The 23,443-nt window shown below is 46.9% G+C and overlaps 1 protein-coding gene across 4 annotated transcripts in view; it reads right to left on the minus strand.

The window, feature by feature from the left end:
- DIS3L2 (DIS3 like 3'-5' exoribonuclease 2) overlaps nt 1–23,443 on the minus strand; it is a 182,295-nt gene that overhangs the window by 15,322 nt on the left and 143,530 nt on the right. For all 4 annotated transcript variants that reach the window (XM_064666095.1, XM_064666094.1, XM_064666097.1 and 1 more), the window contains one exon: nt 21,791–21,870. In XM_064666095.1, coding sequence (XP_064522165.1) covers nt 21,791–21,870 — 80 coding nt within the window. The remainder of the gene's footprint in view (nt 1–21,790; nt 21,871–23,443) is intronic.

Consider the following 23,443-nt stretch of genomic DNA (forward strand, 5'->3'; position numbering starts at 1 on the left):
AAACGACATTAGCTAAGCAAGGTTCGCTGAAAGGGAAAGACAAGGAGTACTTTGTTTGCAATCCAGTAAGTGCAGGAAGGAGGCAGGCAGCTTAAAGAGAAATGTCACTAAAACATCTGCTGTTCCACCAGTGTAACAGACCCACAGGCTTCAGAGCCAACAGCAGTGAGGTGGGGCTGGACACATGAGCACAGCTCTTCCCCCATGCTGCCTTCTTCACTTCCATCCCCTTTGCAGGATGTAACTGATGGGTGCATGCAGGTGTTGGAAGAGTTATCACAGCTGAGGTATGAGAGACAAACCCAAAACACCATGCAGCTCTCCTATGGCAGGGTCTTTTGCTTTTGACAGGCTGAAGAAGTTGGTCTTTTCATCATGTGTAGCTCATTGTGGAAACCTGCTCCCAAAGGGACAGAGCTGAACTGTTCTGATCTGGACTCTGAGCTCCCCTTGGTCCCTCTGGCTGGGTGAGCTGCCACCAGGTAAATCCCCAGTATCTTTCCAGCAGCTCAGACTTGAGCCAAATGTAACCACCCATTTCTGTAAAGGTTACCAAACTTCTTTCTCCTAACCCATCACAAAATCCCATCTGCTCCTCTCCATCTTGCCTCTCCCTCACAGCACGTGCTCCCTCCTGCACAGGAGGAGAAAAAAGCACAGGGAAAAAAGCTTTTGCTGCTCAAACTCCTTCCCATCTATGGATAGATTTACCATCCCAGCTCAGCACGGGTTTGTGCTTCAACCTGCAGTCAAGACTTCTAGTTTCTCAATCCATATCTATGTGCCTGCCTCAGGTGTCCAGCTCCATGCTGGGTCCAAACAGGGTTAGGACAGTATAGCTTTGAAAGCATCACACTTGGTTTGTGTTTGAACCAAACAGAGCCACTGGAGGCAGACCTGATGTGTTTGTGTGTGTCTGAGAGGGCTCTAAAGACACTGATGGATATATATCCCCTTGCTAAGGGCAGTACACTGCTGAGAGCCTTTGCTCTCTGCTGGCTTGGAGGGGATTATAGTTACAGCACACTCTCATAATAAACAGGAGATCTACAGCCACCTCCTGGGAATGGGACTCTAAATCCTGCTGCATTTGCCCAGAGAAAAGTCACCTTCCACAAAAGGGCTGCAAACAGTCCTGTGCACATCCAACAGGAGCAGCAGCTGAAGGAAAGTGGTAAAGAAACAGCACCACGGTTCAACCAACAAACCCTCTCCAGGGTGTTAAGTCCAAAGACGCTGGATGTGGTACGACTTTTTCTTCTTTTCTTTAAATCATGTTCGTTTATTTTTGATTACAGCTCTTCCATGAAGCAAAGGAACTTGAGAGGTTTCTATAAAAGCTCTTCTAAAAGCAACATTACCTAATCCCGCATCTCCTGAGAGCGCAGCCAATGACAGAATCATGCTCTTTGGCGAGTAGCTGGACCAGCACTTGCAATGGCTCTTTTCCATGCAAAATTCTGCAAGAACAGTGTACTGCCTTCCTGGTGACACTCTGCCTAACCTACAAACAGGAGCATCTTCAGCCATCCACTCTGGAGCAGCACTGCTGCTTGAAGAGTTCTGAAAATCAAATCCCATTATCCAAAAAAACTGGATTGCAGTGTTACATACAAGGTTTGCAATGTTGGTGTCGAGCTCATGTTGCCAATGACAGTTGCCAAAAGACCAAAAGACCTACTTTTTTTCTGAAAGAAAAAGTAGTAAAAGGCAAGAACGCTGGCGGTTCCTGGCTTGATGAAAGTCATTTGTGCTCCTCTCGCAACTAGCAGTAGCCTTGTACAAAGCATAGCTGAATAATGGAATTACTCCACTTTCTGAGATTGCTCAATTAGCTCTTGGTTAAAACTGCTAACACTGAAACTTGATGAGAATAGCAGCTCTGAGGCAGTTTTAGATTCATTTCTTACTAAGCAAGAATGGCTTTTCCCTCTAATGAACTCCCTTTCTGGGGTATAAAGAATGCCCTTTTCATTTGTTATGGTGCCTTCCCAGTAATAGATGACTACAACACAAATGCATGGGAGGGTTCTCTGAATACAAATGTCACTTACAGACCACGCTCACACCTTGAGGCTGGAAATGCCATGAGACCACTCTCTTTGCTTTACCCAAATTATCTGCGGTACGGTGGAAAACCATTTTAAGCTCTCAGTATTGAAGCTGGCTCCTGAAGGCATTTGGCATGATTATGAATTAATTGCCTAAAGCCTGATGTACTGGTTTGCACACAGGGATTTAGACCACTAGAAAAACCTCAGCCTGAGTTCCTCTGAAATTATCGACGCCACTGTGCAGCCCTGTTACATCAAAGTGCTGCCCTGATCTGGCAGCACGATGTCAGGGCAGACGTCAGGGCGCTGGATGGCACAAGCGGCCCCAGAGCCTTCAGCACCTCTTGGCTCTCGGCTGTGTGGGTGAAAAATGCACCCTGCCTGGCCTGGAGCTCCTCACCCTCATCTGTGGTTTGTACGGAAGTCAACACCTGCCTGCCCTACCACCCTCCATCCCATCTTGATCAAAATGGCAATGGAAACACCACTGGACTGAAGAGTGAGTGTTGCAGAGGACACAGGCTCTGCGGGCTACGCCTCTTCATTAAATGTTAATATATCTGCAGTCTGCTCCTTTTCATGCAAATTGGCAACAACCTTCAGACTCCAGGCATGACACTGAAAGTGCCCCTTTGTGCCAAAACAGCACCTTCAGCTGCTGTGGGCCAGGGATGAAAGTTTAGACCTGCACCCATGTGCCGGGCCACACAGGACATGGAGGCACAACTTCAGCAGGCTCCCTGAGTCCCAGCTCCAGCGTTCTCCACAATTTTCTCAGGACTATCACATTTTTGAGCCCAGGGCAGAGGACCTTGGGATGGGGAAGACACCTCACAACCAGCCAGACTGGCAGTCCACATTCCTGAGATGTGCAGTCTGATATACCACTGGCTCTGAAAGCACAGCTTATGACAAGACACATAATATTAATGTCATCCAGAGTCTGGCTAAGAGAGGAATGGAAAGAATTCCTGAATGAATGCAGACAGCCCCTCTGCTGACGGGAAAGTCTCCGGCCCCACACATCAGGCTAGCACTGCCTGTTATCAGGCTGCATTTCCCACTGAAAGGAGGAAGCTGGAATGAAAGGCACTTTTCCTCACCATTAAAAGTTTATACAAGTGATTTATGGGTCAGAAAAATTAGAAGCTCGTCGCTGAGTGCTCCATACAGCAGCGTGTGCTACGTGGCTGCTGACCAGAAATGCCAAGACCCATTAGGTGGAAGCAAAGGGCAGCACGATGCAAAGTTAAAGATGCTTTTTGCCGATTTAATTAATTAGCCAGGTCTTTTCTCCATCCCCTGCAGCCTTCATTAATGTAACATTGAAGTGAAGAAATATTAACAATTCAGACAACACATTAATATTAACACAACACCTGCAAAATGCAAATGTAAGTCCATTAGGTAAACATGATCTTAAGCCATCAAGGCAGAAATAACATTCTGACATTTCGCAGCACAAGTATCCTGCAGAGATACTGTCCATCACTTATGCTCCATTATAAAGCCATGGCCCCTGGTATGTGGGGGGCTCCTCATCTGTTACTAGTCCCTGAAAGGATGAGAAAAACTTACATTTCCATTAAGACATGTGCCTGTTCCATATGCAAAGTGTCTTACTAAAGCCATGTCATGAACCAGAAAGATCAAAAGCGATTTTTAAAAGGATTTTATCTCTGTGCTGGCAGGGATAGAGATAAAACCTGAACCTGATAGCTTGTAAATATTAACCTACACTTGGGATCGCTCCAAAACATGAGCTTTCTATTACGGTGGTTCCATCTGAGATAAGTTTTCATTAAGGGAGAAACAAACAGTTAATCACCCGGAGAACTGATAGTGCCGTAGGGAGTCAGAGACTGCTAGAACCAGCCTTCCTTTTCCACATTCCCCATCAGCTAATGCTCTCCCAGACATTCCTGCTGAGGAGACATTCACACCCTGTGTGTGTTTCTCCTTTCAGCCCTTGGATGTTTTTGTCCAGTTTAACTGGCATTAAAGAGTTGATTATTTCCAAAGCAGGAGACAATCTGATGGACCAGGGGGAAATAAAGAATAATGGATGAACATCCCAGACTAGAAGCATATTCTGAGATGGTCAATGACTGGGAGAGCATCCATCTACCAACCATGATGTGACCCAGGGACAAACAAGCAGGGGCCTGCAGAAGCTCATGAAGAGATGAACAACAAAAGATAATTCAAAAAAAGTTTAAAATACCAAAACCATGGAAAGTAATCTAAATAGTCTGGCATCCAAAGGCACTGGTGGTACAACAACTCAACATGTACCTCCTTATGTTCATGAAGTGCAAGTCAGGCAGTTACTTGCTAAGTAATATCCTCTTTTGCTGCAAGTCTCTGGTCCAAGCAATGCAGGATAACCGAAATTTGGATCAGATTGGCCTTTTCCAGCTGAGTTCTAGCAATCTCCAAGGTCAACTTTTTTACAGCCCCTCTGGGTGCCTGTTCCAGTTCTTAACCGCACTCACAAGTGTTGTTTGGGCTTTATAGGAAGAGACCTCCAGGAGAAACAAACACCCAGACTGGCCAGCCTTCAGCAAGGGCCTTGCTACAGGAGGAATGCTCAGGAGAAGTTGGCTACAGATCAAGGGAATTAGAATGACCACTGGGACCAGTGGTTCTGAGAAGATCCATATCAGAAAAACACACTCAGCTTAACAACAGCAGACAACACCTAAAGGCAGCTGCTCCCTGGTTGTGGGATGCTCTGCTGGGGGTGCTGCTTTCCAGGCAAGGCCACAGAGCAGGGCTCCCAGCACTGCCCTGGTTCAGCCTCAGATTTGCAGTTGTAGCACTGAGTGTGGGCAGGTTAAGGGGAACAGTTGTATCAATACCGAGCGAGGGATCCAGCTGGCTCCGGCTGTATTATTCTTGGTCTGAAACAATTGCAAAACACAACACATGAACCTTCTGGTTACCAGGACTTTCAAAGACATGGAAACCCTAAGGGGAGGGGAGCAAGGTATGGGAGACACTGACAGCAGATCGGGGTTAAAACAACCAATAGAAGTTGGCAGGGAGATGAAAGGGAAATGGGTGACACAGAATTTGGGGGTGATGTTTTCTAAATACCCTACTGAAATACTCTGGATAACTTCTGTTTTCAAGCAGCCTCTTGGCAGATTAAAACGTCCCAGAAGGTTTTATATCCAGCTCCTACAATCTTAAACTAAATATTAGGTGAGAAAAACATGCTGCTAAAGGAAAGTCAGACATAGCCATGAGTGAAAAACAATGATCAGGAGAATGAACATATTGGGTTTGTTGAATATACAATCAGCATCAGTTTTCTTGCCCAAAAAATAAAGCCAAGGGAATAAAATGCAGAGATGAGCAGAATGGAAAAGCTGTAGGAAATTTAGGCAATCTCCCCCCTGCCCCATCTTTCCCAGGCAGGACTCTCACCCTGCCTGGCCTCAGCGGATAGGTTTGGAGCTTCGCCGGGAATTCCTGACAGAGCCTTACCCCCTCTGCAGCAGGACAGGCTCAAGGTACAATGGGTCTTTTCCATCTGTAACTTCTCTCTCTTGACTTTTATGTGCATTGATTCAAAAGCTATTTGATTTACTGATGCAGGGGCTGTGAAGAGTCTGGCTTGGTCTAAGGACAGCCTGAGGTTAAAGGCAGCAATGCAATTTCACCACCACGTCCATTACAAGAAAACATTCAGATCTGGATTTACAGTCATGTTGCAGTGAGCCCACACATCATGGCAAGCTGAAATCACCCTCATTTACACAACAGGATTGAGGAAAAACTGCCAAACATCCTCCTGGAGCTGGGCACACAATGGGAAAAGCCAAGCAGCATGGATGGGAGTGGGTGCTGAACGGCACCTTGCTGCCAGAGAGGAGGATGTGCAGCCCTGGTGACAGAGGGTTGTTTGTCTCCAGCTGGAGCTACTTACAGATGGCAGATGAGGATAGATAAGGCAGTTTCAGTGAGACCATAACAGGTAAGGATGTGTGGCATCATCTAAGCAAGAAAGAATCATATCCTTAAAGTCCAGAGATGGATATGACAACTCTCCAGAGCTGGATTAGTAGAAAAGGACTTCGTTTCACATCACAGTCCCTCTACTGAAATCACATGAAAGTGAGAACAAGCTCTGTTGATACTGAGGTCTGCAAAACCTCACACACTGCTGGGTGAAGTTAGCGAATGTCTCTGTCCCTGGATCTCAATTCCAGTGAATAATCTGGTTGCTCCTGCTAATTCGTCCACTGATTTTAATGGATCCCTCAGCTGCATTTAAGAGCAGAGAAACCAAAGATAAATCCACAATGATACCCTGAATTGCTCCTTTTTCACTAGATCAAGGCAAGTGTGGTTAAAATAAAGACCCAGGTGTGATGAAAAAGAATTCTTGCTATGTTACCTTCCAGGCTCTGCAACCAGAGTTCAGCAGCACAGACCAACCTCCTGAAAAAATATACCATCACCAAAAAGCAGACATACAGATCTGTCAGCACATTTGTGCTGCTGAAACCAACCAGTCTAAGCACTGGATTGTGATAAGATTTGCAACACTGTCATCTTGCAAAGCCTTGGCAGTGCCTTTTAATCCTTGAAAAGGAGCACTTCAGCCATCAGTTCTTGCCTTTATATATTAATGTTGCAAAGCCAAAACAACAACCTCTCTTGGAGCACGGGGCATATCCTAAGATGCCCTGGAGTTTTCTTGTCCTACAGACATTGAGTAGTAATCTCCAAATGTCAAAACAGAAATAAAATCATATATCCTCATGCTTTGGTGAGCCTCCAGTTCAGGCCTGACAGATACCTGGCTCTGGGTGCTGCATCTCTCAGATTACTTAACCCTTGAATGAACAGGGAAGATGTACATTTAGAAGAAGAAAGCCCAGTTTTATCCCTTTCCCCCTTCAAATCCACTTTAAAGCTCTTTCAGTGAACCCTGCTAACTCTTGTGCAAAGATCCTTTTCCCCCTTTAAGGCAGGTGTACCCTGCCTGCAGATCTGGTACTGTGTAAACCAACCTACAATCAAAAAAACTGCAAATTCTCTCAGTGACCTCAGGCTCAGAATCAGGTATTGATCTGCTGGTTCTTCCTGTTCCTTCCCTCATCATTTCCTGCAACTGGAAGGATAGAGGAAACACTACCTGTGCTCCTGATTCCTTAATCGGTCACCCCAAAGCCCTGAAATATCTCTTGAATGCCCTTGGACTTCTTGTTGAAAATTCATCCCTGCCTACCTGAAAAATCCATAATGGATAATATCTGAGGGCTGTACCAGGGTGGAAAGTTTTCTCTTCACATCTTTAACCTGGGCCCCAGGGAGGGAGCAGACTTCCCTAGGGAGTGGGTCTGGTCTGCATATTGGGCCTTCAGCTCTCTACCAAGGGTTATTCAATAACATCGAGTAAAAGCTTTGGGAGCTTCCTCCAACTGATCAGCCTGTTAAATCCAGACAGCTGAGGAAGACAGGGAAGGAGGACAGATGCCCTTTCCTGACCCAAGAGGGGACAAACTCACCTAGAACCACTGCCTGCAGCAGCAAGGTGCCAAGAGGTGTTAAGAGAAAGGGGGCACACACTAGTTAAAACAGACAATCCAAGTACCTGGGAAAGGGCAGGGATTACAAGAACCTGCTAACCCACCACAGGGGATATAAAAGCTTCTGTTACTGCCCACATTTCATGTGCTCACATGTGCTGTCTGGACATGACAGACACCAGAAGCTTCTGTGAACGCTTGTGGAAGTGTGTCCCTCTGTAGCAGGAGAGGTACCAACCCCATTTCAGCCTGAGCTTGCTCCACAACACACCGAGATAGATTCCACACAGAAAGGAAACAGTTTGAGAGTGATGCATGGATGGGCTGAATGTGAAAGCATGGGAAATACAGCTTTTGGTACGTGCAATCCAGGCACATTATACCCTCTTTGAAACTCACTCTCCCATTGTTATTTAACATCCTGCAAGTTTCAGCCAGAGACGCAGTCTCCCATCCGCGCCCCAAACTGGCCTGGGTATGGCTGGGAAGAAGAAAGGGAGTTTGAAATGAACTGTGGAAAGATTTAAGTGCTCTAACTGCTGCTTTCCAATACAATTTTCCACTTGGGGCAGGGGAAGGGAAGGAGGAAAGCCTGACAGTAGTTTAGAGCCAGTCACAATTGTGACAGGTTTTTCTTTTCCATTTCCAACCAGCTCACAGGCAGAAGGAGCACTTTAACTTCCATTAATTATCACAGCCTTATTTCAGCCTAGGGTTTCAGAGCAGCAGTGGCAAATTCTTAGGACCTGCTAGGAGCAGGTCCTGTCTCAAATTGTGTGCTACTCTGCTCAGTACAGTAAAACTCTGTCATTCAAGAAACCAAGAGCTACTGCAACTCTCCCTAGAGTACCTTAGTTTGCAGCCAAGGGCATCTCCCATAGGCAGTGTCAGTACTGTCAAAGAAGAGGATCACACAAACAAATTCTTGCACTCCAGACTCTGAGAACAGGTTAACAGCCATTTAACAGATGGATCTGTTGCATTCCCAAACTGCACACACAGAAAAAAAAGGAGCTTAACAGAGGAACACATCACTTCTGTCTCCTCCCTGACTATCAGAGACTCCCGTTGTAACTCTACCACCACGTGAAACTTATTGCATTTATCAGTACCGATTACTGGATATGCAGCTTCAAAGTGTGTACATGGTGCTTAGGGAGATGCAGACAGCTTGAACACACAGCCCTCTCACAGCTGGGGCAACACTATTATGAAATATTGTTATGTGGTTTCTCCCACTTCTTGGCTTCATCACAAACTATCAATGAATATTATAAAAAAATAGCTGCAACTGACATGTGCCTGTGCAGGGATAAGATGCCCTAGCTCAGCATTTCAGCCCACGCTGCCCCATGTCCCTTCCTGCTTCTCTGCCAACAGGACTGATCCATTCTCTGCTGATCTCCTCTGCTGAAACCCAGACCCAGTCCCTGCTCCCACCCACTCCCCGTGCCCAGCTTCATGCTCAGTGATGACATGATATGTCACTCTCCCTTCCCCAATTGATACTAGACCTTTGCAGAGCTGCCCCCTCTGACACTCACAGCTCACAAACCACTCACAGGTATTTTTAGGATTACCCTTTGGCACTGAGTAATGAAAGGAGGGAGATGCTGCTGCTGCTGCATGCAGCCAGACCTCTTCCCAGTCACCCTACAGTCACCCCAGGAGATCCTGGTGAGGAACTGTCTTGCGGTTCAGGTGCTTTGTGGTTCTGAGTGGAAAACAAGCCCAGCCACATTTCCCTGCCTGCACACCTGGAAGAGCTGATGGCTCCAGCTGTGGCAAATTTTCCAGTACAGAGCAGGTAAGAAGCAAGGCAGTGTGCGTCCATGCCCTAAAGGAGGAAGGAGGACTGACTATAAGTTCAAATTTAGACTGATTGGGATATATTGTGCCAGGATGCCAAGGTTCACACAGCAGCTCCACATTCAGCTCTGAGTCACACAGGAAGCAGCCTGGGGAGCAATTACTGGTATACAAATGCTCTTGAGCTGCAACAAAAGGAAGGCAAGGAGTTTCCCATCAACACTTGAAGTCTTTATCTCACCCACTAAGGCTAGGGAGGATAATTCCTTCTGCTTAGACAAGTGAAGGCTCAGCAGAGCATCTGCTGGGGGGCCAGAGATGCTGGAGGGGAAGTGACCAGTGACGTGAATCAGGGGTGAGCAGCAGCCACAGCAGCACAGCAGGTTCATCCTGACAGCATCATCCCACTCCCATGCCAGCACTTGTGACTGCAGGAACTACGCTGCATTAGGAACAAGCTGTTCCTCTAATTTAGTCCTCCTGACTCCTCTGTTAAAGATTTTCCTGAAACTATTTGGGGCTTTGACTAGCCAAATGCACTTTTACATCTGACTTCAGTCCTCTAGCTGCCACTGCACTATGCCCTGCAGCCCAGCCTGGGCTACAGAGAGCCACGGGGCAGGAGGAAACTCTGAACCACAGCCTGATCCCAAAACCAGGTCTGCAGCTCCCCACACTTTAATCCTTCCCCCTGCATCCTCACACACATAAGCTTTTTATTCTAGCAACCACAGACACTCTAGGACTGAAGGGGAAAAACATAACAGCAATGCATGCCCAGTTGTTCATTTTGTATGTGCCGACAGTCTCGCTTTAATTCTACTTTCCACGTTTAAGGTGTTAATGGGAACCTTGATGCATTTCAGAGGGAACATGCACAGATAGAAGACAGATGAACAAGTCTAAAACCCTGCTTCCAAATTTCATATCAAGTGCTAGATTTGTTTATATCCATATGATACTATCTCCATAAAAGCAATCAACCACCACCGAAAGGAGATGTTTCAATATCTGCACAGCCTTCACAAAGACTAGGCATTAGGTTTTCTTTTATGATGCAGAATAATATAATGGATTCCTTCCACAAGTTCCCAAATGTTGTTATTAAGTATTGCTTCTCTAATAAAATATGCTGCAACATACAGCAGTACATGATGTGGCATTGACACGAGTCTTTTCTCTATATAGGGCTTTCTGGCTTTTAAACAAATCTGTCTCTTCTATACACTACAGAAGCACAAGATGAGTAATTATGTTCTCTGCTTAATAATGTTTTTGCACTGGCCAATTTAACAGCTAATCTCCACAAACCTCTGAGATAGTCCCCCAGCAGCTACATTTGCATGTTGTAATCAAGTCTTGCTATTAAATCACACTTTGCAACAATAGCTGAGCTGTCAACTACAAGCAATGGCTCTTGCACTGGCACCATGCAGGCAAAAACCCTCGATAAACATGCACAAAGCCACACTGCTCTGCCAGCTAAGAGAGCACCCCTTTGCCATTTTGGGAGTTTGGGAATGGCTACACCCACCATAGATTTCAGGACAAACATCCTTTGTCTCACTCTGCTTTCTGGAGCCGTCAGTTTGCAGGTTGTTTTCTCCAGGCCTGTCTGCTGCTCTCTGCAGTGATGCAAAGCCAAACTGGTTTGGCTGTGGTGCTCTGTTGTACTTCTCAGTCTTTCTATGGCACCCTTAAAAAACTGAGCACTCCAGGTATAAGAGAGAGAACTCCTTGTTGCAAAGGTCCTGTCTTGGCTGCGTGGGCACAACAGCTTGTGGAGCCAAGCTGAGATCAGAGCACTGCACCCTTCAGGATTAACCACTCTCCTTGAAAATCTTTGCTGTCCTTGTTGCTCACAGTGCAGCATGGAGATGTGGCTGAGAGGGCAGGCCAGCATCCTTTCAGTTAAGTGTCCCTCTAAGTGTCATCCTATTTTGGCTGTGGAGCCCCAAATGGCAGGTGTGACACACAGCATGAAGCAGATGTTTGATCTTCCTCTGCTGGCTTCGATCAAGGACTGATCCCCTGCTTCTCACTTCCCATTTGCCTTCCCAAAAAAAACTCATCCCCAAAGAGACTCACATAAAATCCAGCTTAGCTTGACACCATACTCCTGCTCCTGTAAATTCACTGGAGTAACATGTCCCTTTTCCTCCGTTCTCCCACAATCTCAGTTTTCACTCAGTGGTGATAGGGACTGTGAATACCTGAGCAATCCAAGTGCATCTGTCAAATAACCACACCTAGAGGCAATTCCTATGAATTCCCTGCAGCAAACATCACTGCACCAGTCCAGACCATTATTGTTGCCGAAAACTCTTGTTCTGAACCAGATTCTGACTCTCTGCAAAACACTGCAAATGTGCAATAAATAGCAGAGCCCTTTTGAATCCTGCCTTTTGCAGTAGCCGCACCAGAGGTAGAGTTTCCACACAGCGATGTGGATCAGCCGCAGCCCGGCCGCATCAACGATGTCTCTGTCCTAATGATTCTTCCTATGCATTAGCACAACATCTATTTCTACCTTGCCCTGTGCTTCCCATTTATCCAGAAATCTGACAAGGTCTCCTTCCTTTTAACATGGAAACAGAGGGAAAGGAGAATTTCTTGCTGGAATTGGCTCACTCTGAGAAAGTAGACAGATCAATCTAGATTTAATCTGTCTCACTAATTGTTGGGGGCTGGAACTGACCCGCAGTTGGCCTGGCTCCGAGTGAGCGTGTGAGCACGGGCAGCCAGCTCCCAGCCTCTCCTGCTTTATGCTGCAAACAAGTCACACCAGACCCCTCTGCCTCTGGTGGACCCTCTCTGCTCCTCTGTTACCTGGACACTTGTGCCAGGCAAGTGGCACCACACCAGACAGAGCCTGTCTGGCAGCAAGACTGCAAATGAGCACTGAGCTTAAATAAAGCATGAAGAACTCATTAATGATGACTTATCCAACAGGTGCTCTGTTTTACTGCTGCAGAGCTGCCCCCTCACCACTTTAAGTCCTATTTAACCACCCAGTACCCAGAGGTACTTCCAGAGGGGCCAAGCCAATGTGGTCTTTCTTGAAAGCCCAGACAACTGCACGTGTAGCTGCTCACTAACCTGATTATGCTGAGATGAGTAGAGTTTGCATCATGAGTAGAGTTTTACTACATCAGGCTGTTTGGCCTGGACTGTCTCAGCAAAATGAGATTATGCCAGAGATGCAACACATACAAGAGCTCTGCCAGGGTTGGCTTTCACCACAGGCATGGTGCAATGAGCAGTCGGGATGTTGGTCTCTGCTCAGCTCAGTGGAGATGGAAAGAAATATCTACGGGCACCCCAGAAGGAGACAAAAGCTCTGCTGAACAAGGCAGGAGTGAGGAGTGATCTGATCATCAAGAGATGCTCAGGAACAGTTAATCACCACAGTGTTCAAAAGTCAAAGTTGTCAGAGCAGCAGGAGGGCAGGGAGCAAAGAGAGAAGGAGGGGAAGCTGGGGATACTGTGTTGCTCAGCTCACAAGGCCAGGGCCCAGAGTGGCATGGCCCTGCAGAAGCAGAAAGGCCAGACAAGGCCAGAAAGGCCAGACAAGACCCAGGCTAAAACCCAGGTTGAGCTCTGCACCTGCCTCTACCAACGAAATGCTGTGTGCAGATAATCATACCCAAAGCAACAGAGCTTTGCTGTAACTGAGAGTTGAGTTGCAACAGCAAGTTTGCTTTTCTCTACTCCCTTCTGTTTGATGATGGCAAAGTGCTTTATAAATGCTAATTAAAGAGTCATTGAGGATTCTTTCTCTTTTCTGCTCTGCAGATGGTGGTGGAGCAGAGAGCATGCAAGGGACAGCCTCTGAGTCAGGAGCTGACCCTGGACATCCTGCCCCATGTCTGGTGAGCTGGTGAGGCGTCCAGTGGGATCACCAGAGAACAGAACATTTCCAGAGGCAGAAAAATCTTGCAGAACACCTTGGCCAATAATGACGCTGCTCATTTAAGGGTGCTGCATTTCAGATGAGACAGGTGAAGGACACAAAATTTAAGATGTTCAAAGCTGATCCGAGAAATTTAGAAACATCTCCCATTAAAATTAATGGAAACATTAATGCAAAGTACACTCAGATCCTCAAGCAGGTTCTTTCCAAGCAAGATCTTTCCATTAACTTGAAAGGAAGTTGTGCCCAAATCCTCTTACATTGCTGGGAACGGCTCAGATAATACAGGGAAAGTCAGGTTACAAATCCATTAGGCTCCAGATTGACTAATGCATGGCAAATTGAAAGAGGTGAAAGTGCTAAGCTGTAACAAGAACCCCACTCAGGGTGACCTTGACACGGTAAGGAGCTGAGCACACAAAACATGCTTGTGACTTGGAGTTCTTTTTTTCGATGGAGAAGAAGCACGGAGGTGTGGAGGGAGCAGAGTCCACTGCCAGACTGATTCAGCTGAACTGAACTGTGGAAAAAACAGTGAAAAAGCAAAAGGACCTAGAACAAAACACAGCAGTAGCTGGCAAAGTAGAACTGCAACCCTAGTTGCTCAGGATAGGGCAAGGAAAGATACTTCCACTCTCACCCTCTAATTTGTGAGGACATAATTTCAAATGATAAGGTAAATGGCATGCCCAGCTTGGCAGAGTACATGAAAAGAGAAGTGGTATGAGTGCAAAGCTGATCCTTTACATTAACACAGAGCAGTGTGGCAGGAATTTAAGACTGGGAGGATTATTCCCTCAGCTGATCTCCTGTGCCTGGAGGCCTTCAGGTTGCTACTGGTCTGTCAAATAAACTGATGTGTAGGGTCTAAAACACCTTCCAGAACTACATTTGTCCTTGAAGAAGAATTCCCTGGTTTCTCTTGGCACAATTTGCCAGTTAATCTCTCTTGCCTTTCAAATGCCTGCTTTATTTCTAATCTGAACACTTCAGCTTTCAGCCAGTAGCTCTTTATGAGAGAGCAATCCCAGCTGGCTGACAATCCACTCGGTTACTCCAGTTTGCACTGTGGATTCCCTGGGGAACAAAGGTACTTAGTGCTGAACAGACTGTAGAGGTCCTGCCCATGGCAAACTGAAACCCCCACTCCCTCCAGGCAGAAAGTGCAGATCGAACAGCAGGATGGGGAGCAGGAATGGCAGGTCTATCCCCAAGGCTGGAGAGCAGGAATGGCAGGTCTATCCCCAAGCAGAGAATCCATCATTGCCGCCACTACTCATGATTCCCTTCATCACCTTGGTGTTACCCCACTGTCTGAGATTATATGCAACTCTCCACCCCTAGTTTGTACCTAAAGCACCTCCTGACAAAGCAAAAGAAGGCAGCACATGCACTTACCTGCTGTCCCAGTGCTCCCTGCTTGTAACATCACAGGGTGATCAGCAAAACCCACTACTGGCAGAGAAGTCACTCTGCACGATGCCTATATATTCAAGGACACAGAGACCAAGCCAAAAGTAGGACTCCTCCCTATTATGAAAAGATTACGTCTAGAAATCCTGCTGGGAAAGGGATAGCTAGGGGATCTGGTGATTTTTCTAGCCAGATGTCAGCCCAGGAGAGGGCCTTCCTTGACACAAAATCAATCCAGCAACTTGGGTTCAAGGTGAAATTGAGAGGTGCTTCTTGTGGAATGACGATTATTCAGATTATTCATTCTTTCCCACGTCAGATCTGTCCTCTTCCATGTTCATAAGGGCTAATCACAGACTCATCTAATTCAGGGCTGCTAAGAAACCCACATCCACAGGTTAGCAATTCTAGTCCAGATATAGCTCACTGCCTTGGGCATTAGTCAGACACATAGGCCAGGGAAAATGGTGCTGAAATGCTGCTGAGGGCTTTCAAACCTATTGTTAAACAAATGGATATGTAAACAGATCTCAGAGGATGACACATGGAGACAGCATCTCTGACTCAGTTACAATTGCAGGATATTTTCTCGCCTACCTGACTGCCACCAAATACCCAGACACCTAACACTGATAACAAGGAGGTTTTACAGCTCCTCCCCAAGCGAACACTGAAACAAATAAGATGACAAACTCCTCTGATTCAATCTAGGGAGAGAAGGGAGGTCCTGCACTCACTGGGATTTAAGATCCCAGTCCTTCCTGCCCCTTAAGGGTGGGAGCACACACTGACTGTTTTGGAACCCTGATGAGGATTTAGAGAGGGCTACTGGTCACTGTGGGATATTGTGCAGGACACCAAAGAAGGCTTCAAACATTCATTTGGAAAGGATAAGGTTATCTTCAAATCCCATCTGATTGCTCAAGGGAAAGGTGGGTTTCCTTGATTACCTTTTCTATTTGCATCCCCCATGTCACACTGACACTCCAAGGATTAGGCAGTTACTATTTCTACAGCTCTGATGGACTGGAAACCTGTTATTAAAAAGCAGGGTGGCAGGAGGAGGCAGGTCTGTGTCAGCAAAAGCAGTTAAGTAGTCCCTGGACAGAGCCTTTTCCAAGAGCCCTTCTTCCCCAGCTACAAATGGCCATAGGGGCCCTTCTGCAAGGAAAGAACAGCTCTCTGCTCCTGCAAGTCTCAAGTGACAAAGGCTATTTTGCAGCATATGTCCCAGCAGCCTGTGGAGGTGGCAGACAGAAAACTGAGCTCATGCCTTAGGCAGGAGGGATTACGTATCTTTTGAAGTTTTAAAGGTCAACCTCCAGACTTATTCTCCTGGACAATTTACCCTTCACTGAACCAATACCAAAACCAAGAGGAATGGTTTATCTCCATGTACAGTGACAGAATAATTCACCACCATTGGCCAACTCCAATGCTTAGGCTTTGGCACGTGAAGGGTGTACGTGGGTAAAGTTTAGTGCCAATAAATCAAACAAAAACCAAGACATGGTATCAAAAGAAAAATTCCAATGCGCTCAGTCTTCTCTTTTTTTCCTGGAAATTACACTGATTTTATTTTGATGTGAAATATAAACAAGGCATTTCAAGGCTACTAGATAGCATCTATCCAACCCTATGATGTCAAGGGTCATGTACATGGATTCCTCCCATGAAATTCCAGCCTTCCAGACAAGACAAACATGAGAAGATGCCACTTTCAGAGACTTCCCTGGCCTTGCAGGTCAGAGTGGGGCAGAGCACATATTTGCTGATCACTAACCAGAAAATCAGATGCCAGCAGGGGAGCTCCTTTACACCAACACAAGCAGTGCTGCTCCACTGGGATGCGTGCCATGAAACAACCATGTAATAAGGCAGGTCAGGCATCCAGGGACTGTGTGAGCTGTGCAGCAGCTCCTTGTGCAAACAACCCACTCTGCAAGCCTCAATTTCTCAAAAGGAACAAAACATCTTACGGTAAACCTGCCAGCTCATTGCAGAGCAACCAGGTCCATGCTAAAGTCCAACACATGAGCTGTGCACCTGGGAAGTACCTCTGAAAACAAATCAGTTATGCTGTGTCAGCTGCTTTACATATTTTGTTCCTAGCACTGCCAGTCAACAGCTCTCCTAGCAAAAAAGAATAAATTCTGCTTTGCTCTTTTCAGAAAAATAAACCTTCCCAAACCTCCACCCAAGCTCTGTTTACACCAAACCTGCTGCAGTCCTGAATGGGAGCAATAAATGGAGTGAGCTAATGTGTTAGTGACAAATAACCAGTTCAAACAATTCCAGCATAATTATAGGTTGGCTCTCCTGATGTAACATTGGGTACATCACTGCAGATATTACATTCACCTTATGAAAAGACTGCACTGACGAGCTCCATTGGTAACCCAAACAGCATTATGTATCACGAGCCTGTCAGCATCAGGAGTGCATGCACCCTGGCATTTGAAGTCCTGGTGTTTTAACTGATAATCCAATGTACCAGGCATCATTGATCTCTATATAAAAGGGGGCACCACTTTTCCTTTCAACTGGAGCTATTTTTCACTCCTCATTCTGAAGAGTTGTGTGCTGCTGCCCGCAAGTGGCTACACTGCACAGCAGCTCGATCTGCAGCACTCCGGGTCCCCAGAGAGACAAAATGATCAATACTCCAACGCTGCTTTTGTAAGAGGTCTCTAAGTGCTTCCATGCGAGATGCTGCTCCTCTGGGTTTAGAAATTACTCTGAAGAGAACATGAAAGCCCCCACTGCAAATTCATAATCCTGACACAAACCGCAGCTGCAGCACGGAATTAAAATGAAATTCATTTGTGAGCTGCAAGCTGGTCTATCGGCAAAGGCGGAATCTGGGATGTGGGGAAGGGACCTCAAAAATAGACCAAAACCTAGAGGCTGAGGGAGCAGGAAAGCCATATTAGAGGAGCACCAGCTGGGGACAAGGAAGTGTCACACCTGACAGGGATTTACAGCTTCTCAGCAGGTCTGGGATGGCAGGGACCCTGAGCACTGCATCATCTGAGAAAGGTGACAGTAATCAGAGTCTTGGGAGGAAAGACAAAGGCATTTGAAGGGTCAGATCTGCTGTGAATAGGTGAGCAGAGCATAGGAGGTCTTCAGAGAAGAGTCTGGACAGTGATGGTGAATGCAGAAAACAGACTGAATTTTCTATTTCTTGGATACAGCCAAAAGACACTGAACTTCTTGCAATTAATTTCTTCCAGGGGGATCTCAAATTGGCTTTGGCTCTTCCTGCACACAGCCTGGAAAAAGTCTTTCATGATCATCTGTAACCTTTATGGATCTCCTCCTTCCCGCTGCCTGGGAGCCCACAGGAGCAGGCTCCAGAGTGGGCAGCTGGCTCTTCCTCAGCACAGCCAGAATCATTCCTAGAGCAGGGACTGGTGACTGTATGTTGTAAGACAGGATTCATGAGCCGTGGTGGTGGATGTGAATGGACTTGATGGTCTTTTACTGCCTGGCTAGGTTTTGCAATTGGATCCTGTGTAGGATCAGAGAAACCCAGCCTGTGTCAAGAGGCAGTGACAGAAAGCCATTCCCACTGTCAACACCCGACATGTGCTGCAGTCACACCAGGGGATGGCTAGCAGGGCTGTCCTCTCCTGGATGTCACTGCTCTGGGGCCATGTGAAGGCTGACAGTACCCTCCTGTTCCAAATGCCACCAGCTGTCTCTATGTCACGGCACAGTGCTCCCGTTGCAGGGCAATGTCCCGCAGAGCCCAGAGCAGCGGCCCAGGGCTCTGTCTGTGTTACACTGACTGATTCCCATTAGGGAGAATTTAAGCTACATGGCTTGAAAATGAGAAAGCAGATTGCTTGCTTCTGTGTTAGGTCAAGCCATTTCCTCTGGGGCCAGGAAGGATTGAAAGGCTGGGAAAGACTGGCAGCCAAGGGGATGGAAGTGTCTAGGTCTGAGAGGAGAAATGATGTTCCCTGGTCTAACCCTGGTGAACCGCAGTCTTGCTCCTCCATACAGCTCCAAGTAGAGCACTTGGATCACTACTGGGACTATCAAATGCCATTGGATACCCACATATTATAGCAGGGTTGGAAGGGTGAGCAGCTGGCTGCTCAGCACATCTTTTGCTCCCAATCCAAGGCTTCTATAGTTCCACAGAGTCCAGTCTACCCAAAGTGCTCGGCCCCCAGGGTGTAATAGTGGAGCAGGCACCCGGTGAGCACTGTGCCCATAAATGTTCCTGCAGGCAGGCAGGCAGGCAGGCAGGCAACAGGAAACTGCCAGGGGCAGGCAAAATTTCCTTGGAAGGGTTTTATCATTTTAAAGGGAACAAATTCCATTTGATTGCCCTTGTAAGAGCCTGCATGGTACTTGCACTTCTAGCCTAAGCAATAGAAATTTTAATTGCTCTGGTAATTACACTTCCAGCAATGCTGCAGTCCTTTGTTCTGCAAGTGGGAGACCAACATCCACTGTTCTCCGCTGGCCCCATCTGGCTGTAGCTTGGAACAGCATTTGCCACTTGGAGGGGAAGGGACATTCCTTCAGTGACCAGGGTGACAGTAAGCCTTGACAAGCACAGCCTGGCTCACACAGATCTCTGGGGCACCGGGTACACTCCCCAGGTCAGAACGGGTTTCTGTCAACCAGAATCACCTCAGCTTCCTCCTGTTAAAACTCCTGCTCAAGATCCTTGCAGACCTGCACTCCTGCCCTAAGTCTTTTCCCGGATCAGGTCCCAGACTGATGCTCTGCCGAGGGTGCTGAGATCCAGGGTGCACATTCCCAGTCTTTCCCATGCATGAGCTTGCAGTGTGTCACCAGTATTCCTTCTCTGGGCTGTAAACGGCTCCAAAACACAGTGTAGACACCAATCTTACATTGCTTTAACTTCTGGCTACATCTTAAGAAGGAGGCAGAATTGCTGTTACCCCCGTGAGTCTCAGTGGGTACCGTCAAAGCTTGAGAGAACACAAGCCCTACAATTTACCCTGGAAAATTACTATAAGGAAAAACTATAGTGACATGTGCTATGTTACTCTATGGATATCAAATTAACCCTGTGACAGGCCCAGTGCTTGAGAAGAACCATCTCTTCTTGGTTGAGCAGGAACCACATCCGGTGCTTCCCAAAACTACTCAGATGCAAAGCTCTGTTGCCAATAAAGCTGCAGCACCTGTGAACTCCTCCAAAATCACCCAGGGTACAACCAGATCCAAGCGCACATTTGGCTCAAGGACATTTTACCTGCAAGAATACGTCAGCCATAGCACAGACCTTCACGCTTCAGTTCACCAGCCAAGGATTTTCGGAAGTGCTGGGCTGCATGCACAGGGTTTAGGGGGATAAGCATGTGTGCAAACATAGCCAGGCTCTCCCCGGGAAATGGGATCCTGTTCCCCCCAGGTTGGTCAAGCACGCTATAAAATACAGCGCATTGGACTGGGGGCCTGCAGGGAGATGTAGTTGCAGTTTGGATCTATCAGACATGAACAAAGTCTGGGTTTATTTGCAATTCCACTCATCCTGCCCACGCTGTATTTTTCCAAGTCATGATCCCGGCTGGCATGGCCCAGGGTGGCTCAGCTCTCACACTTGCCAGAAATGCAGGACACAGCCATACATCTCTAAATCAACAGCTGCCAACATGCCACAGCTACTTTGTCACATGCTGGACCCCTCACAGCTAAAAGCAAGGTTTCCAAGTGGAATTGCTATTGGCCTTAGCGCTTAAACAAAATAGCTCCACTCCTGTCCCCAGAGTTTCCTCAAACAATGGCACAAAACACCCACTGGAGCCTGGAGAGAGGAGGGTCTGAGGCAAAAAACCCACAGCTGCTGATTTTTGAGATATACGCCATACAATTAGAAACACTGGTTTATAAACATCCTTAACAAACCCCAAAAGGCCTGTGGGGTTTCTTTTCCTCGCTGTCCATTGTGTGCCACTGCCCTCAAAAACCTCAAAAATAAACGCTCCTCCCTTGTTGATTTTATGCTTTGGCACTGAACTGCACGTTTCCCTGCAAGCTTGGTGGTGCTGGAGGTACCAACTCTGCTCATACCAGCCTCTGGAGCCAGGATAGTTGGGGTGGGATCATGTGCTAATCACCCATCCACTCGCAGGAAGGAGTCTGCCCCAAATGATACCCCTTCTTGTTTAAATATTAAGATTTCTCTTGGCTAAGAAAGGGGTCTGTGCATTTGCAGATGTCCCTCTTCCTCACTGGAGCTGTTCCTGTCGGTGTTTCAGAGCAGATCTAATTACAGACTGTTCTGTTCATTGACAATTTCATATACCCTCCTTTTTTAGGTTAACTTCAATAACTGGCAAGAAGAAGAACTACATGGGTGGAGTAACAGGCCATGGATTTATGACATGCTGGTATTCTGCTGCTGCTGTCAATTTGATAATGAGAATGTGATTTGATATAAAAACATCTTGGGTGCCAATTCACTACAGCAGCTAGTAAAAATAGGCAGAATACCTAGAAATAGAGGACTCTGTGCTCCAAACACATCCAAAGCTTGAATATCATATAGTACCTTACAAAAACAGAGCACGTGGCTGCACTGGGGCTACAGTACCACAAAGGCCACTCAGTGAACTCAGGCATGAGCTTTAGCAGAGAGACTGGGGCACTGTGTGGGTCTAGCTGGGCACAGGTGAGGGCTACCCTTTTCAGCAGTCTTTGGGTACTTTCCCCCAGCCCATGCTCCCAGAGTGACCCCAGCACAAAACAGTGTAGGGTGTGAGCTGCAAACACATCACAGCACAGCCTGGGTGAGCTCTGTCAGAGCCCCAGGTACTCAAGAGCAGGCCTTTTAGACAAATAAAAGCAACTTTTAAAAGCTGCAGAAAAAAGGGGGCTGCAGGGCCCCGTGCATTTTAAAGGATCTGGCCTTTACAGGAGCTGTTCCCAGTTTTGGGTCAAGCCTGAGGCCTGCTTTAATTTACTTTTAAGTGGTACAAGCAGTTGCAATCCCTTTGCCAGAAGGCAGGGCAGCCTCCTTTCACTGCACCTTCCCGTATTTGCTGTATGTAATGTTCCACAGGCCTTACCTGTTGCTGTCCCGGTACTGATAAACATAACAGCTTTGAGGCATCCCACTCTCCTGATCCAAGGTAAACGAAAGCTTCATCTGCAGAGAGGAGAAGGGGTGTGGGACAACGAAAAGAGAGAGAGAGAAAAAAAAAAGCAACATTTTAGGCTCTCAGTCATCACAGCAATTTCTAGAGAAGTTTGTGGGGGAAAGCTTAATTCACCAAGCCTGACACGCAAACACCATGGCCTGGAACATACTGTGGGGTTCCAAACCTCAGGGAAAAGTCACATGCGTTGTAGAAACCTCTTGCTTTTTCCACCCTTTGTTACTATAAAGTGTTCGTGGTTCTTCTGAAATGCATGGGTCATAACAGCTCACCCCTCCAAACCCACCCACACACACCACCCTTCACCAAAGCGATTGCGGTTCCCCTCAGACACTAAAGAAATGAGTTTCTCCATCGGCAGCTGTAGTTCCCACGAGTCTTTCTCTGAAAACTTTCCCGGCTCCATCTCGTTCCTCCAGTGCATTAGAACAGAGGAGAAACCACAGAGGGAAAGGTGACAGATTTTTCCTTCTGTGCAGAGTTATTAAAGAGCTGTTAGAAGGGTTTGCAGTTTGGATCTGCCTCCGGCAGCAGGCTATGATGGGACCTGGAAGCTGCTCTCTTTGCAGCTCCAAGAAGGCATTCAGCAAGGCTTTTCGGATTTCAAACATGGCTTATTTTATTTAAGGGGGAAAAATTAATCCTCTTTCAACAAGCAGCGGAATGGTTCTGTGGGGAGACTTTTTTGCTGAAAATGTCTCCAGTGATTTTATACACTGAACTGCCTAGAAACCAGCATGGAACTGAGTCCTGCAATAGCCCTGCACAGCCAAGCAGCCCCTCATTCCCCAGGGGAAAGCTGCTGGCCCCCAGACCAGTGTCCCACAAGCTCTCACAGCCATGAGGTGCAGCCCCTGGGCTCAGTAAAACGGCTGCAGACCCTAACCAGGATCCAGCAGGCTGAGTAAGAGAGGCAGCATCCTTTGAAGGAGGTAGCTGCCAGTCTTATTGCACTTTTTTGGGGTCACAGAGATTATTATCAGCAGGGCTGTTGCCACTGCTGGATCATGCAGGACTCCTGAAATGGTCTGGGAAGACCATTACAAGGGCTAAAAGTCAAAGGAGATTTGTTAAGATGAGTCTGACCTTTTTAAACAGGGAAAGGAGGAGAGAGCAGTATCGAGCCACTCCATTTGATCACAGACTCCTCTCCTCTGGGCTCCAAGAAAATTGCTAACTCAAATTAATGGCTTATTCAGGAATGAATACAGAATTAACAGCTTATTCAGGAATGAACACAGAATTAAAACGTTTTTCTCCCATAGGCTGTTAAGAAACCCTGTGTGCTGAATCACTAGATGATGCACTGATTTCCCTTCCCTAAAGGGTAGCAAAGTCATACACTGTGCTCTCACTGACCCAAATAAAACTGCATGCCACAAAACCATTGAAAAATTCACCATCTGGAACACTGAGCTAAGAACCAAATACCAGGCTGAGATCAAATTCAGTTGATCTCCCTTGACTTCTACACCCCTAACACTGTAAGCCATTCTGAAACACATGATCATGCAACACCATGTCACACACGTGCCTGTGTTACAGGTACCACTGTCCAGACAG

Source organism: Pseudopipra pipra, chromosome 10 (genome assembly GCF_036250125.1).
Source record: "Pseudopipra pipra isolate bDixPip1 chromosome 10, bDixPip1.hap1, whole genome shotgun sequence".
Lineage (NCBI taxonomy): Eukaryota > Metazoa > Chordata > Aves > Passeriformes > Pipridae > Pseudopipra > Pseudopipra pipra.